A 12481-nucleotide genomic window follows, 5' to 3' on the forward strand; every position below is an offset into this window, starting at 1 on the left:
TTCTGACTGCTAGGAGGATACTACATAGCTATGCTAATGCTTCCATTTTGATCTCTTTACAGATTACAAACCTGTATATATATGACACTGTCCTCCTGCTGGCAAATGCCTTTCACAAGAAGCTGGAGGACAGGAAGTGGCACAGCATGGCCAGCCTCACCTGCATCAGGAAGAACTCTAAACCCTGGCAAGGAGGGCGATCAATGCTGGAAACCATCAAAAAGGTACTTTTTCCCTGTGTTTCTTCATCTTTAATTTCTAAAATACTGACATTAGGCAGTATTTCCTCCTGAGCTGAATATTACTCTTATCAGTATAATGTATTCACAGTTCCTGAATGGAAGTAGTTGTTATTTGGCTTGGATTGTTTGGGTTTTTTCCATGTCATAATAATCATATTGAAATAAAATCAGTCAGTTTGTTTTAACTACCAAAACAGTTGGATGGTCAAGGAAGAAAATGTGGCAAAGGTGAACATGTGTCACCATTGAAGAAGCTTCACAGGTTAGGAAGAAAAGAAAATAAATTTACTATTTTGTTTGCAAAAGAAAGGAGAAAAAATTGCAGAATTGCACTTGGCTAATGTTCTGCGGAATTTGCCATCGCACTACCTTTGACATTAATAAAGTGAAATCATAGAAATGGGAGTAAGGAAACCCCTAAATTATCTACCCTATGTTCTGCCACTGCAAAACCGTTCCTGTAACTGTAGGTACACAGTTTGTGGTAATTGGGAGTGGGGGTGTCATCCCCATGGGTGCAGCTGTGAGCAGCAGGTGAGCAGCACTGACAGCAATGAGCCATGGAGTGCCGAGGGGCGCTGACCCATCCCAAAGGGAACAGAGGGCACACAGGGCCATGGCATGTAAGATAAGGATCTAAAAGGTTGCACAGAAGAGTATTAAAGGGCAGAGCTTGCAGACTTCTATAGTGGCATGGTGTTACTCTGTATGGGCTAATGCTTGAAGTCTTCTGAAATTGTGTGCTGTTAATCTGTCTTGTGGCTGTCTCAACTGCAAAGTGTAACAGCTTTATCCAATGTTGCTGCTTCCCTGTGATTTTTATTTCCTACCTTAATCCTTGTCATGCCCAAGATGTTTTTCCTGTTCAGTCTTCAAAGATAATTTCTCTTAGTTATTTCCTTTCTTCGTGATGTGTACAGCCTCCACATACTTACGGACAAATGTAACAACTTTCCAATATTTAGTCAATATGAACAGGTTGAGAGTTTGCCCTTCCCTGTAAGTTTTTTGCCTCATTTTCTTTATGTTATTGATATCTTTCATAAAACTGTCTCCTCATTTGTCTGCACACACTTCCTGTTAATGCATATTTACATTTAAAGTGCTGGTGTTGTAAACACAGAGGAGAAAAAAGGACAGTAAAAAAAATGAAAATGGTGCTTTATTTATGGCTTTCACTACAGGACATAAAAATAATTTAAAATATAATGTTGTCTTGAGAAGTTGCTATTCTGCATTAGGTATTCAGCTTTACCAGAAATTATGATGATGCAGGCAAAATGTAAGACTCCTTTGAACACTGCTTATATTTTACCCAGTCCCAGGTTAATCTGCGTTACCTCCAAAATGATAGTTCAAGGATTTCTTTGGTATCTGCTTCCACTTTCCATTCTAACAGTTTGAACTCATGAGACTGCAAGAATAATCCAGGACACATTTCTTATTCAGGGGCCAGAAAGGTCTTTAAGGGACTCCAAACGGAATTGCTCTTGAACTGTCTGAGCAATTTCCAATTCACTTTTGGCAGTCCCATGTATTTTGACCTATGATTCAGGCAAGCTGGTTCTCTTCTTGCCTTGGATTTTGTAAATACTGTTTCACACTTTTCCATTTAAATGGCCAGGAGAATTATGAAAGCATTCAAGAAGGCAGGAGCAAGTGGAAATTCCAGACTTCATGTTAGCTTGCTAAAAAATGAATCAAATGCCAAAGAAATTCTGATCTGTGCAGCTAACCATGCATCCATCCTGTCACTTTTGGGTTTCCCTGCTATTTAAATTAGATGGGTTTGATAAGAAACTGTTTTATTGGTGTAAATTGAATAATCCAAATACTCTTTACACTGCATTGTGCTGACAGAGATGAATTTCTAGAAGTAATGTGCTAAAATTGAAAGTCAAAATTTAATCCAAATGAAATATAGAAATTCTACTTTGTGTGGATGTCAGTAGCGTTTCAATCCATAGGCAGGGGAAAGCTAAAGTTTGCAGCTGAGAAGTGGAATTGCACAAAAACAAGAATTCTGCTTTAGTTTTGTGGCCTACTTTCTCTTTTTCTCTTTTCTTTCACTAAAGCAGTTGTGTAGAAGAGCCATGGCATCACAGCTGTGTACTTTTGAAATTAAAAATTTGGCATTGATGAATGCCTGATGAGGTATCAGAAAAACAATAAAGTTCAGAAGTAATGAGGGGAAAAAAGTCTTCACTTCATCTCTCTTCCTGAGAATTCTTCTCTTTCCCATCTTGTCTTATTCTTTAAAGATCTTTTCTCTCCTATTTTCCTGGAGAATCCTCTAAAATCAACTGAAATACAGGTTGTTTTTTTTTTCCTGAAAAGCATACCAGTTTCCCTTAATTTTGAAAGAAAAGAGATGCAAGTTACCACGTGGTATTAAATAGTTCCCAAATTAAAGTTCTGCAATTTTGCAATCTGCAAATTTTGAAATCACTACTGTTGTCAGTGGTGATGTATAATGAAATATCATAGTAATATATTGATGTAATTCAGGGTGAAACTACATTCTGAGATTTCTTAAATACTCTTGGAAAAAGAACTTCCATCCTCTGCAGCACCTTAATTCACCCTTCATGGTGACTGTAATGCTGAGGGGAAATCATCACCTGGTCTCTGGCTGTCCCTCCTCTCAGTGTAGCTTCACTAGGAGTGAATTATACTCCAGTACTCAAGGTCTTGAAGGGGAAAAGAGTTGAGAGTTTTTCTGAAAAGATCCAAAACCAGGAACATCTGGCAGTGTTTTAGCTGCAGAGGGAGACCTTTCTTTGATTTCTGGAGGGGGAAATGAGAAAAGAGGTGGGAAATCTTTATTAAGCCACTCACTGAAGAAGGTAAGAGAAAGGGTTGCTGATGTTTAACCTACAGCAGCAATTGTTGAATTTGTTACCCTGGTGGTAAATAAACTGATTTCTTTTTAGAGAACAAGCTAGTAAAGGATAGCAGGCAATGAGAGGAAATTAGAGTTTCCAACATTTCTTAAAATTGCAAAAAAGTTGTCTAAATCATTCCTTATTGTCATTTGTTACTTTTCACTGCTGAGCATTTGACTCATGCATTGCTATTTCTACAAACAGCTACAAAAGCGGTTTTTATTTTGTGAATTCAGCTGATTGGACAAAGCCTAAAGAAAACATTTTAAGCCCACCACAATTATTTAAATCTAATATCTGCTCCTGCCCATCCTGGAACTGAATAAACAGTTAAATTCATCAGGAAATACAATCCTTCTAATGAATTTGGCCAACTCCAGCAATTAGTTTAAATTCACTTCTGTAATGGGACCTATCCCTAAACACATGCTCACTTGTTTATCTGTCAGTAAAGCCATTTCACAGTTGGAGGAATAAGTATCACTAGAAAATAATTCTGCTTTGGGAAAAATTAATCCTCCTGAGTAGCCTGGGAATGAGTGTAAGTAGGATTATAGGGAGGATCAACTCAGCAAGATGGCATCAAGTTTCTGCATATACCTCCTCTCACACGTCCCAGGGCTCTTCCAGTCACATTGGTTTAGCTCACTAACAGCAAATTTTCAGTGCTAGCAGCAGCACAGAGCCTGTCCCTTTCTGGAAAATGAGCTGTACCTCTTGCTGTTTCGTGAATCATAGGTGGGATTGTCAACTAGTTCTGCTCTCAGAAATGTCAGTGACACTCAGGGGTGACACGCAAAAAAGATGCCAAATTGTTTTTCAGGTAGTGGATTGGATTGTCGGTGCTAGTTGAAAACTCAGTAATGTTCTCAGGATCAGACTTTTTCAAGAATAAAATTTGGAATGTGTATTTACTGATTATAGCAGTTTTTCTTGCCTATAGCAGGATATAGCCTATTTCTTACCCTTAATTGCAAAATAGCTGGTACCTGAAGAAAAAAGAGGAAGTTTGAACAGAAGCTGAGACCAAGTAAAGTATTTTATAGCTGATGATTGGCAAGCTGACATTCCCAAGTGAGGTCCTGACTGCTAGGTAAATAGTGCTTTCTTCAGGGACTTAAAGTATAGCAGTGCCTAAGCACATATAAACTGTAGTTTATCTTGCCAGTTTAGATGGGACTCAAGTAGGCTTTAATTATATTGCCAAGCTTTATAACAGCTCTGCAAAGCCCAGAGCAGTGATCAGAATTGTAAGTAAAACATTTTTGGCCTAGCAACTGACATTTCACTCTTCAGTTGTATATGTGTCAGGAAATTACATGGTTGCAGCTGAACCTCAGAAGAATTTGCGAAGGTAGATAACAAATATATCTTCATTCTTCACCAAATAGCATTGTTTCTGTGAGTTAAATGGAATGAAAAATTTATTTTACTCTTGGCTGTTATCATGATTAACACTAAAATCATTTGGGAAAATCTCATCAGGAAGTTACTGCATCAGTAGCTGTCATACAGATGGCCATTTCCTCTGTGATCTCCTTCCTCTATGCACTAGCTGAGGGATAAAGCACATGCTGTAAATCAGATGTTTCAGATAGATCCACACTGTGAAAAGCTACTCACAAAATTGGAGCAGCATCCTGAAGATCTTCCTAGGTGATATTCTGCTCCCCTCTGCCAGCCCTGAGCAGCACCCTGAGTTGTGTGAGCCTTGTGGAAAGGCTGTGGGGGACCATGAGGAGCAGGAAAGAGCAATATCAGGATTGCACAGCCTGCAGGCCCAGCAAGATCAGTCCCAGACAGGGAGGAGAAACCAAGACCTCCAAGAAATTTCTATAAATTCATTTTTGTTTGTATTATATGGGCAGTTCTTTGCCGTTTTGTCTTTCTGCCTCTTCCCTTCCCAAACTGGCAGCATTCCCACCCTAATGGGAGCTGTTATTACAGTATTTTATATGTACACTGTCTAGAAGAGGGAGCTCTGATTAAGACACTGCTAAATGAGGAATTGGCAAAGAATGGTAGATTGCAAAATAGATAAATGAGAAATAACGTTGTTGTGGTTAAGACTGATTCCAGACAAATAAAGCTGATGGACTTGGAGTTTGTATCTCGCCCTGACAAGTGCAGCCAATTAAAAATCAAGTTTAACAAACTCATACAAAGTTTCTGGATAGAGATCAAATTCCAAAACATCTTAGGTAATTCTGTTAACCTGTACTGTATGTAAGGGGACATATATTTCCAAAGAATCCTGTGTTTTCTAAAGAAATTGATTAATTACTTCAAGTATAATTGAGGTTAAATGATTATTTGAATTATTTTTAATTGTATTTACTCAAATAAGGACAAAGGTTATAAAAGTAAATTTAAAAGTTTGTTACAATTTTAAATTCCTATCCCAAGTTTCAGAAAATCATCTATGTTTTAACTCCATATTCCTTAAAGTATTGGGACTGCTCTCAGTCTGGAACAAAATGTCACCTAAATTTTCTATATTGAAAATCCTGTATTCTTCATTTCTATTTTCTGCTGTGCAAAGCATCTGCGTGAAGAAATTGTAATGTTTTTTGTTGAATATTTCCTTTCTTTTACCACTTTGTTCCAGTTTCCCCTTCCTTTTTCCAGGTTCTGCTTGTGGATCACTTGAAATCATGGTACTGCTCAGGTCGTCTATGCCAATTTAATTGATTTTCAGACTTTAATTACCTCAGACACACAGGTTTAATACCCAGTGTGAGGGAAAGTTTTAGGAAGCAATATTTCCTATAGGAAATATTCGGTGTAATATAACCAAATCAATATCTGGTAAGGTGTCCAGATGGAGGCTTTGGGCAATCAGATGGGCATCCCATCTCTTACAGGCCTGTGCCGCTTTGCAGGTCTCGTGTTCTGTGAAACTGTGCCTTGGGGATTCAAAAAATAGATAAGAACCTATGAGAGAAAAGGTATATGGAACAGGCTTATGCTTCTGGTCCACAAGCAGGATGAAGTCAAATTTGAGTTGGAGTAAAAGTTTTATATACGTGTAAAAAATACGGTTATTTACCAAAGGGTATCTTCAAGTGATTGTGTGGGCAAACACAAGTTCACTGTCTTTAATCTGAACCAGCCAGAGGTGTGGTAACCCCAGTCTAAGAGCCACAAAGGTCTGGTTAGTGCAGGATGGTAGTCAAGATAAAAAGTAATCAGAGTGTCTCGCTAACCACAACATTAGTTGAAATTCTCTGATTTGCAATTGCCGAAGTCTTCCTGCAAATGTCTGTTTAGATGTACCCTTAATCAGGCTATTGGCTTTTTTCCTTTCTTTTTTTTAAATTTATTTTTGTTCTACTACAGAATAAAAAAGTAAATACTATAGAAAGAAAATGTTATCGAAAATATTTTTCAAATCATTAATTATGTATAGACACAGGGTATTTTATTGGTTTTTAACTGTAAATGGCACTCATAAAATAGTTGTATTATCTTAATATTTGTATTATTATTTTAATATGTAGTTATTTATGTATTTTTCCCTGATAGTACTAATTTCTAGTAGTCTAGTAAATTCTAAAGTTATCGTCTCAATGATTAATTTCATACTTTTGTTACAATCACAGTCATGTTTTATAAAAGTCAAAGAACATTCAGTTATTTCACAGCAATCTGCAATGGAGATGCAAATTTTGTATTCCTTCCTGGATTTTTTCCAGACTGAAGATTGAAGAATAGAGCTTTTAATATGATTTAGCAAGGCTCATGTGCTTAGCTAGATAGTTCGTATTGCAAGTTTCTCCAGTTTATATAGAAAAGTTCCTTAGTGAAACAACAATCACAACTGCAAAGTTCTTGCCTTATGTTTTGGGGGAAAACTATGCATTTCATGGGGTTTTACACCAGAGGCAGATTTCTTTTTTGTACATTCTTAAATTATTTTTTACAGATCTGTTTTTTTGGTTTTTTGTTGGTTTATTTTGGTTTTGGTTTTTTTTGAGGGAGAGGGCTAAGCATCAAATTTCCCTTCAATCTGTAAACTGAAGAAATTTTTGAAGGGTAAAGGTTTTCATTATCAGCCTTTCATATGGTTCTGTTGATTTTATAGTTCAGGTCATCACAGTTCTTATACAAAGATGAAATGTGTGTCACGTTGAATTTACTCTGGAATAGATTTTGAGTATGGCTGCAGCATGTATAGCCCTTTCAGCTCTAATTCCTTGTGGAGATTATTCACTCCAGTGCTTCATCTTTGGTATTTTAACCCCTTCCAGCTAAACTGTAAAAACATTATAACAATCTTTAAGAGATGCTGCCTTGTTACCCATGTCATGTATTCTTAGTAGAAGATAATTGGGAGGAAAAAGAAATTTTCACTGCATTCAGCTAGACCTTGAATGGACCCCTTCTTCATTTGTGCAGATTACGTATGTTGAGCTCAAAAAGCACATAACTTGGTCTGAACCTCAGCCTGCCCTCATGTAGAAATCTTTCATGGGGGAGAAACATTTGAGGGGAAAAAGAAAAGATCTGCAAATATAACTAATTTTTGTGCAGTTTCTTCTATGTGTTTGTGTTTAGCATTTCTTCCACTAAACTTCATTGCAAAAAACTACTTTTTTAAAAAATAAATTGTTGGAGTTAAAATGTCAATGCATAAATGCTGATGGGTTAAAGAGCAAAAATTGGAGTGCAAACATGCTAAGAGTCAGACTATTGTTTGTATTGACTCTGCTTAGCATTGCTGAGTTTAATTCTTCCGCGAAGAACTTCATTCTGATGCAGGAATAATTTCAGCTTCAGAATTTTTAGGGAACCATGGTCTTTGAAAAACTATCCTAGTTCTGGTAGTTACCTATCTATTCTGCATAACTGGTGCATGAAGCCTTCAAGAAACTAAAAGTTATTACAATTACCCACTTAGAAATTTTCAGTCAATTTTCCTTTTTTATTTTTTCCAATAGGGTGGCGTGAATGGCTTGACTGGAGAATTGGAATTTGCAGAAAATGGGGGGAATCCCAATGTGCATTTTGAAATTTTGGGGACAAACTATGGAGAAGATCTTGGCAGAGGCATCCGCAAGGTAAGGCTACATGTATTCAAATAAGAAATTGTTGATTTTTTTCAAAACCGTTCTTGTGTTCCATGTTAATGGAAAAGCATTTGATGTCAGATAACATGGTGTTCTGTATTGTTAAAGGAATAAGACATAGGAGAAAACCTTTGAAATTTGAGATACTCATCTATTTCATGATTTCAAATAGGTCTTGGAGCAGGTTGTGTTGATCAAGATACCATTTGTAATGCAGAATGTGTTAAGCTGCTGATGGATTGTCACAAAAGACCAATGAAAGCTGTTGTTTTTAACCCTTACAACCCCTGTCCAAAATAGCAAATCTTACATTGAATCATGTTTAGAGCACCCAGACTGGTCCCTGATACTTAGTCAAAGTGGGATGCCCCACCTGCTATATGATTAAAATTCATAGTGATGGAAAGAGAAATTCTCTTGTAGAAAAGATAAAATTTCCATAGCCTCTTCATGAAATAAATGCATGGTGTTTTAATAGGAGTTAACTTTTACAGAATAAGTTAATGTTATGTACTCACTGCCATACACAGTCCAAAGGACTTGCATTGTTGCAGGGAATAGCATGTATGTCCAGCAGAATTACTCTTTCTTGGTATTTGAGTTTTGCCAGTTTAAAACTAAATTTAAGTCCTGTGTAACAAATGGTGGAAACATGTCTCTATTTGCAATGAACAGCCTTAACTTTGAACAACTGCTCATCTGGTATGGCAAAAATCATATTGCACTTCACAGGTAAACAAAATATTAATAGGCTTTTCCAGGAGCAACTCTCCTTCAAAGACAGACTTCTTGAAAAATACCAAGATCTCTTCTTTTAGTGTATCACATCATACTGGGTTTTGTATAGGAGGAACATGAAGTGATTGAAAGGAAATGAGAGTGTTTTCTTAATATATGTAAAATGGGTCCATGGGTAAGTGTCACTTCATGATGAAGTGCATCATTTGCCTGCATACCTTCTGGAGCAACAGATAAGTACTCTGAAAGGAGGAAGAGATAAATAAGAAGTGTAAAGTGTCTAAAACCTGAACTTTCTCCTGCACTTTTCATCAGAATTGTTATTCTGTTTGTGCTCTTTCATCTCTTGTCAATACCCTAATGTACACACGGGGCTATAGCTATGTCACCTTGTGCAGAGGTCCTGACAGATGCTTCAGAAACCAGACAGAATTGGATCTGGTTGATATTTGGAGGTACCTTGCAGAGAGTATTTGGAGACCAGAATGTTGGATAAGTCCTTATTCCCTTACATTTAAATTCTGTCTGTTTCAACATATTTTGATTTATTTTCCATGCTATGCACTGAGGAGCTATTTATTCTTTAGAGCTGCCTTCCTAAGACAAATCTATGTTTCTTCATTTAATTTATTTGGTTGACTTTGACTGGGCTTTTTTTTACTTCAGGCCTGTCTGGGTGAATGCCTGAGTGAAGCACTAAACTGTGCTCTTTCATTCCCGAAAAGATAGAAAAGAAAGAGAGACTTGCAGAAAGATCTTGGAAATATAGAAGCACAAAAAACTTCCTGACTGTTCTAACTCTTTTTTGATGGTGTGTTTAGAATTGTACTTTTAATTTAAGCTATAGTGAGTTTGATTTTAAAACAGATATTAATGACTGTGGTCACACCTAACTTGTGTAAAACAATGGGGTAACACAAACAGGTCTTTTGAACCTTCCTTGTTTGCTCTTTATCATAGTTTAAGAAAAAAGAGGCACTCACTGTCTTCGGAGTGAAATGAATTTGGAGTTGGTCAAAGAGAATAGGGCTTTGCTCAGAATATAATTAGATGGTGAAACTCATCATCATACAATCCTGTTGAGGAGAAAAACAAAGTTTAAAATTAAACTACTAAATATATACTAAATACTAAAAGTATGTGGGGTTTTCTTTACATTTGCCAAGATGAGCATTTAAAATTAAATTTAGATATTATAAGAAAATTTTCTTGGTGAAAAAGACAGTAAATGCTTCTCTGTGGAGTTTTGTGATGCACTGCAGCTGGTTATAAAGAAGAAAGGGTCCAGAGCAGAACAAATTAAAACTGTTTCATTTTTTTTCCTAAACAGCACTCAATAATCCAGAGAAACCTTTAAAAAGAGGTGTACAGAAAAATTTTCTTTAGAAGGAAAGTTCTGTATATATTATGAGAATGTGATAATTGTTCTCAGAAGTTTCTTTAAAATAATCCCAATAATTATTTCAATTTTTTGCAATAAATGGAGTACGAAAATTTTAAATTAATTTCTAGTCAATGTCAAAGAGTTAAAAAAACAAGGTGGGTTTCTTAAAACAATCACGTCAGAGACAGAGAAGAAAATTTTTAGGGGATTTTACTATTTGACAAAAGTTAACATCTTTTTCCTTGGATTAAGATTTACTTAACAGTGTATGAGCTACTAGTGTTGGAAGCAAATCACAATAAGTACAGGAGTCAGATATATTTTTGTTAACTACAATAATTAAAGTACACTTCAGATTTTCATGTATTTAGTGATCTGACTGCAGAACTACCTAAGCATTTCTTTTCTCAACCCTAGTAGAAGCAGCTGCAATTAGCAGACTGAAATTTCTAAGCTAATGCATCTTCCCTAATCAACATATTTTCAAGTACTTTTATAGGAGATAATGAAGGGTAAAATCATTACAAAAGGCCCATTGAAGTCTTTGGGACCAGAGATTCCCCTCAAGTGAATTGTTTAAAGAATTGCTATTTTGTTTTCCTGAGGAACAGTCAATTGATTTTAATAAAAAAGTAAGATTTTAAAATGCACTTGAATTTCTCAAGAGAAAATTGAATTGAAAAGAGAATTTCTGCTTGAAATCTGTTCTGCTTAGGTTCTGGAGTCATTTATACTACTGCAAAGTTCACTTATATTCATAGGTGATTATTCCCAGGACTCAAAAAAAGCAAATAGTTTAGGATACACATAGAATTCATGTTTATCTTTGGTTTATTTGGTCAAATTAGGCCACGTATCTAGGAAAAACTGTCTTCACATCCTCTCCTTCCTCCCACTGCTTTTCAGGTATGAGAGTAACCCAGCTTTCATGGGTTACTCTCATACCTGAAAAGCAGTGGGAGAATCCCTGTGAAAGATCATCGTGCTGGGCTCTGTCACCTAGTGACAAGTTAGCAAATCCTGGAGTAGGATTTGCTTGAAACAGCAATTGTGTACACTTGTGACTGTAAATGTTATCCATTACCTTGCAGACCATGGATCAGTTAGCTTGCACTTTTTGCCAGAGCCAAGTACTTGGAGTAATACACTCAGACTGCTGCCAGGTACTGATTTTATTGACACCAGTGGTATTACAACCCCAAAGGAACTGAAGAAAAACTCTCACTTTTACACACCATGTTGTGGCTTACATTTGTGCAGATGTAGTTATATGCAGTGGGAGACATGGGTGTATTTCTGACATTTCTCTGTTAGCATTTGTCTGTTGGTATTTGACATTTGAGTATGTATTCTTTGACATTTAAATTTCGGTGCAATACTTTTATCTCTACTGCTGAAATAAAAGCTGCCATTCCGTGAATAACCATCCAACAAACAAATGAACAAAAGGAAGTTGGTAGCTCTGAGTACTGTCTTACATCTCAGTGGTGTAGAAAACAGCACTGCAGAAATAAAGCGGTTTTCATGTTTCTTACAGTGCTCCTTGTAATTCAGAATGGGCTCATCTTCAAAGGCCCTGTTTGACATTTGAAGTTTAGAGGACTTTCTTTCTGTTCCCCCACTGGTTTTCTTACCACAGGTGGGCATTTGAAGATCATGATGTGTTTTGCTCTAGCTCCCTATCCATATTAGCATACACCAACCTCCTCCTGTATGTTTCTCTTTTCTTCTGAAGATGTTTTAGGTTATTTCCTCCCAGTGAGGGAGCAAGATGATGTACTAGGCTCTTGCATCAATTCCTGTCTGCACCAAGATGTCCATGGCAAGGTTTCCTTTGCGTCCAGGACAGCTAGAGATGCCTTGGAGGAAGGATAGAGCTGTGAGCCAGCAGGAAAACAGGGAGCCTTGGTGGGGGGCAGCAGGGTAACCCAGAATGCTTTCAGCCATCTGCATTTCTCCATTAGGATTGTAGGGTTCAGTCTTCAAGCATTTTGATTTGATTGTCTCAAGGATTTTTCAAGCATCTCATGTGAAAGGGATTGAAACCTGTCTAACAGGTTTCTACATTGTTCCTCTCTGCTTCTGCCAGTGCAAGTTGCAGGACCTTCCCTGCAGAGTCAATGCATGCAGGTTTTCATTTCACAGACAATTAAGGGTTAACAC

At 36.8% G+C, this 12481-nt stretch overlaps 1 protein-coding gene across 6 annotated transcripts in view; it reads left to right on the forward strand.

Annotated features, from left to right (window-relative positions):
* The window catches only part of GRID2 (glutamate ionotropic receptor delta type subunit 2), a 679311-nt gene that overhangs the window by 475960 nt on the left and 190870 nt on the right, over positions 1-12481 (forward strand). For all 6 annotated transcript variants that reach the window (XR_012580377.1, XR_012580376.1, XM_005484610.4 and 3 more), the window contains exons 7-8: positions 63-224; positions 8068-8187. Coding sequence is in view for 4 of the 6 variants with exons in the window: in XM_005484610.4 (XP_005484667.1) it covers positions 63-224; positions 8068-8187 (282 nt within the window). In the remaining 2 variants the exon portion in view is untranslated. The remainder of the gene's footprint in view (positions 1-62; positions 225-8067; positions 8188-12481) is intronic.

The sequence above is a fragment of the Zonotrichia albicollis genome, chromosome 5 (assembly GCF_047830755.1).
Source record: "Zonotrichia albicollis isolate bZonAlb1 chromosome 5, bZonAlb1.hap1, whole genome shotgun sequence".
NCBI classification, from domain to species: Eukaryota; Metazoa; Chordata; class Aves; order Passeriformes; family Passerellidae; genus Zonotrichia; species Zonotrichia albicollis.